Source organism: Pseudopodoces humilis, chromosome 4 (genome assembly GCF_049639895.1).
Source record: "Pseudopodoces humilis isolate 2021_Gansu_Grassland_sample_001 chromosome 4, ASM4963989v1, whole genome shotgun sequence".
Classification (NCBI taxonomy): domain Eukaryota; kingdom Metazoa; phylum Chordata; class Aves; order Passeriformes; family Paridae; genus Pseudopodoces; species Pseudopodoces humilis.
Window position 1 is genome coordinate 6,959,225 of NC_142203.1, and position 4,419 is coordinate 6,963,643.

General features: G+C 48.3%; 1 protein-coding gene across 1 annotated transcript; it reads right to left on the minus strand.

Annotated features, from left to right (window-relative positions):
* Positions 1 to 431: 431 nt before the first annotated feature.
* Positions 432 to 1,752, minus strand: LOC148184417 (uncharacterized). Its single transcript, XM_088054216.1, is given in 2 exon segments — positions 432 to 920; positions 922 to 1,752. Coding segments are annotated over 2 exon segments (1,320 nt in total).
* Between the last annotated feature and the right edge of the window lie 2,667 nt (positions 1,753 to 4,419).

A 4,419-nucleotide genomic window follows, 5' to 3' on the forward strand; every position in this document is an offset into this window, starting at 1 on the left:
GGTACAAACTGTAGACCAATGGGGAATCCCGAGGGGAGGAGTAAGGGGAGGGGATCACAAACTCGGACCAATAGGGATTCACAGAGGGAGGGAGCAAGAGACACTAACCAGTGGGGCCTCAAGGGATAATTGATTGATACAGAAGGGTCTGGAAGAAGGGGTGGGGTTTACAATGATGAATAGGGGGGTAGGGGCAGGGCTAAGGTGACAGGCAGGGAACATTCAGGGAAAATAGGAGGGGTTTACATAACTGACAACTGGGGTGAAACCAATACAATCAATAGGGGGAAACAAGAGCATACTAACAAGTTTTAACAAATCCTTAACAAAATTAAATAAACAAACTACAACATCTCCCCCTTTCTTTTTTAGAAAGAGGGGGAGCAGAGTGTAGGGTCCAGGGGAGCAGAAAGCACAACTTCTTCTAGAAATTAACCTTCACAGGTTGGCAGAGGAGGAGGTGAGGAGGAAGGAGGAGGATTTAAATCAATGTGGTTAACTAGTGGTGGGGCGGACAAAACACTGGAAACTGATTGGACTAAACATTTGTGTAAAACAGCAAACATAATCAGTATCATGAAAACAACAAGTACAATCCACAGAACTGACTTAATAACCAAGGAGAGCCATCCTGATATTCCCCAATTAGAGAACATGTTGGTGACCCAGTCCTCCGATTCTTGTTTTATTTGATGGATCATGCTTTTCATTTTGTTGATCGTCTTGTGGACGTTGGGGCTCTTGGAGGACAGATTTAGGCAGCATAGCCCTTCGAATTCCCTGCACTCATGGTTGTGCAGGAGCAACAAGAAATCGATGGCTGCACGATTTTGCAGTGTGTCCTGCCTGGTAATCGCCTCGTCTTCAAGGAGGTCACTCAGCGCAGTTGATGTCAAATTTGCCTGTTTCACGACCCAACATTTCAAGCTCGCCTAATTCACCCAGCAACTTCGCAGCCACCACCCAGGGCAAGAATAATGAAACTGCAGCGCGTTTTAATTTGCTCCAATGAAATATTTTAGAATCGCAGTCTCGGTCTAAATAATCAAGGCTGCGCTTTCTAATAGCCGAATTGTTTTTTGTAGCCCAAGTGTCAATTTGAGTCATGCTGGGTGAGAACAGGGACAACCAGCCTAAGGTGCACAGCCCTCCTAGGTGGCAAGAGGGAATGCCTGCCCAAGCCCGATCTCCACAAATTAAAAACAACCCTTTATCTAATTTCCTGGGAAAAGACTCAAGGGTAGAAGGCATTTTAACATGGGTGATGTTCTTGCACCACTGCGCAGCTTGAAACTGCTTATTGACTTGCCGGACCTGGGAATAAGGGGTAGGGTCAGAGGGGTGATAATCAAACTGAACACAAAAAGAGGCTGGGGAGGAGTTGAGCAGATCAAATTCCTGAGGTTCATTGGCTGCCCTTTCCAATTCTTCCTGCCAGTCCCTCCACAGAAGAAGAGAGTTCCTCACTGGCCTTTTTACTTGGTGGATCACACCGGATCGGGCAACACAATGAGCAGGTTTACCCTGATTGATATTGTGGAACAAGGAGACCAAGGCAGCTGGAAACTCTTCTGGCTTTAAAGGGATTCCCACCAGGCAGGCAGCCATCGGATTTCTTGATGCTCCGGTGGAAAGGCACAGGTCATCACGGTGCAGGGTCCTTGCCAACGTCACCCAGACGTTTTGTTTAGGCTGGGGCACGATCCATGCTGCCCTCTGGGTCACCAGGTGGATTAGACAGATGATAATCATGGTCAACATCTTCAGGATGGCTCTTCCTAAAGTAAAATGAGAAATACACATCAGTAATCATCAACAAATATATTCAGGAAAGGGAAACTAGGGTAAAAAGGGGACTTGGGGTTTCCTCCTCCTTCTAGTTGGTGTTTGGTGGCAGCGTCCCGGAACGCGACATCAATTTTTTTACCCTTTTCTGGCGTCCTGTTGGGGTGTTTTGGGACATAAGGTTTCACCCATCTTTGTGGGTGGGATCCACCTCAGTCCCTGGGGCATGGAGACACAAGTGTAACCCCACCCTAATTTAAAGGTCCCCAAGATCTTCTGGGACTCCGGGTCCCGCATCAGCACTGGAGGATGTTCTTGTAATCTGTAGTTACTGGCAGACTGGAAATGACGAGTTACTGGAGGGTTCATATTATCCATTGAACAATTTAAGAAGTTGATTGTGAACAGTGCCTTGCACAGCTGTTGTTAAGGTGTGCAACTTTTCATGTTGTCACTTTAGGGGGGCTAGGACCTGCTTGAGCGATTGGTGGGCTTGCTCTATGATTGCTTGGCCTGTGGGGGAATGGGGGATGCCTCTTTTGTGTTCCACTCCCAACTCCTGCAGGAAATCTTCCGGTTTCCTGGAAATATATGCTGGACCATTGTCCGTTTTGATTTCTCTGGGGACCTCCAGCACAGAGAAAGCCTGCATGAGATGTTTACAAACATACAAAGCCTTCTCTCCCATGTGGGCAGAGGCATAGACTGCACCAGAAAACGTATCGATGGAGAGGTGCACCTATTTGAACCTACCAAACTCTGGGATGTGGGTGACATCCATCTGCCACACTTAACAGCTCCCCAGACCTCGGGGGTTAACCCCCGAGCCCAGAGGTGGCATTGCTGCCGATTGACATTGTGGGCATGTGGCCACAGTGGCCTTGGCCTGATCCCGCCTTAGATGGAACTGGCGGACCAGGCCAGGTACATTCTGATGGAACATTTGATGACTCAGTTTGGCCTGTTGGAATACATCAGGAAGCTGGGTCATCTCCACAGGGGCTGCAAGGGAATCTGCACTTTCATTCCCCTCGGCCACCGGGCCAGAGAGCTCTGTGTGTGATCTTACATGCATGACAAAGAAAGGCTGCTTTCGGTGAGAAACGGCATATATTAGTTTTGAAAGCAGCTCAAAAAGCTGAGGATTTAAAACTTCCTTTAATATTGCATTTTCTGCTCTTGCTACTACCCCTGCTACATAGGCCGAATCGGTCACCAAATTAAATGGTTCAGGGAACCTCTCAAAGGCCCTGACGAATGCAGCTAACTCAGCAACTTGTGGAGATCCCTCCACATACTTAATATCCGTTTCCCACTGCTGAGTCTGAGGATCCTTCCAAGTCATCACTGACTTGTGGGATGCTCTGGATGTGTCAGTAAAAATTGTCACAGCCTTGAGAGGTTTCTTGCTCCCAATTTCCTTGGGAATCACATTAAATTTTGAATTAAATAATTTATGGGCAGGGGCGTGGACTGAAACCTGTCCACAGTAGCTACCCAAAGCAATCTGGAGAGTCTCATTTTCCTGCAGCAGTTGGTTAAACATCTCCTTAGTTAGTTTGTCTGGGGACGCCTTATCCCGAGACAGACTAACTGGTACCCATATGCATGTGAAGCCACACCCAGCCATCTCCCAAAGCCTTGCCCTGACCTTCCTGATAAGCTGAGCCATCAACTCTTGTGGCCTCGTGATACTTTTGGACCTCTGGTGACTTAGGAAAACCCACTCTATGATCAAGAGTGGGTCCCTTGAGTCCTGGTCCCATTGATAAATAAGCCCAAACAGGTGTGGCAGATTTCCCAAAACAATAAACTCAAATGGCAGGTTCGGCTCGTACCTATGTTCCTGCCTCTCCACTAGTGTATCCTGTACCTTTTCCAGGGCTTTCCGTGCCTCTGGAGTCAGAGACCTGGAAGAACTCAGCTCCTTCTCCCCCTTCAATAATATGAAGAGGGGGGCTAGGTCCTCAGTGGGGAGGCCCAGCCAAGGCCTGACCCAGTTTAAGGTCCCACACAGAGAGTGGAGGTCTGCCAGATTTCTCGTATCGCTGTTAATAGCCAAGTTTTGAGGAACAATGGTCCTCTCAGCGATCTGTAGGCCCAGATATTTCCAGGGTGGCATCCTTTGAACTTTCTCTTCCTGGAGCTGAAATCCTGCAGAGGTTAGAACATCAACCACCAGGTCAAGCGCACGTCTCAGTAGATTGTCATGGGGGGCACACACAAGGACATCATCCATATAGTAGTGGATGATGGCCTCCCCCACTTTGGCGCAGACGGGAGACAGCAATGAGGAAACATACCACTGCCAAATGGTGGGCGAGTTCTTCATGCCTTGTGGCAACACTTGCCAGTGGAATCTCCTCACTGGGGCTTCTCGGTTAAGGGTGGGCACCGAGAAGGCAAACCATGGGGCATCGTCAGGGTGCAGGGGAATTTGAAAAAAACAGTCTTTAATATCAATAATTGCCAATTTCCAATCTCGTGGGAGCATGGTTGGGGTAGGCATTCCGGGTTGGAGAGGTACCATGTCTACAATGACCTTGTTGATTTCACGAAGGTCATGAAAGAGATGCCACTTGTCTTTCCCCGGCTTACAGATTACAAAGACTGGGGAATTCCAAGGGCTGGTTG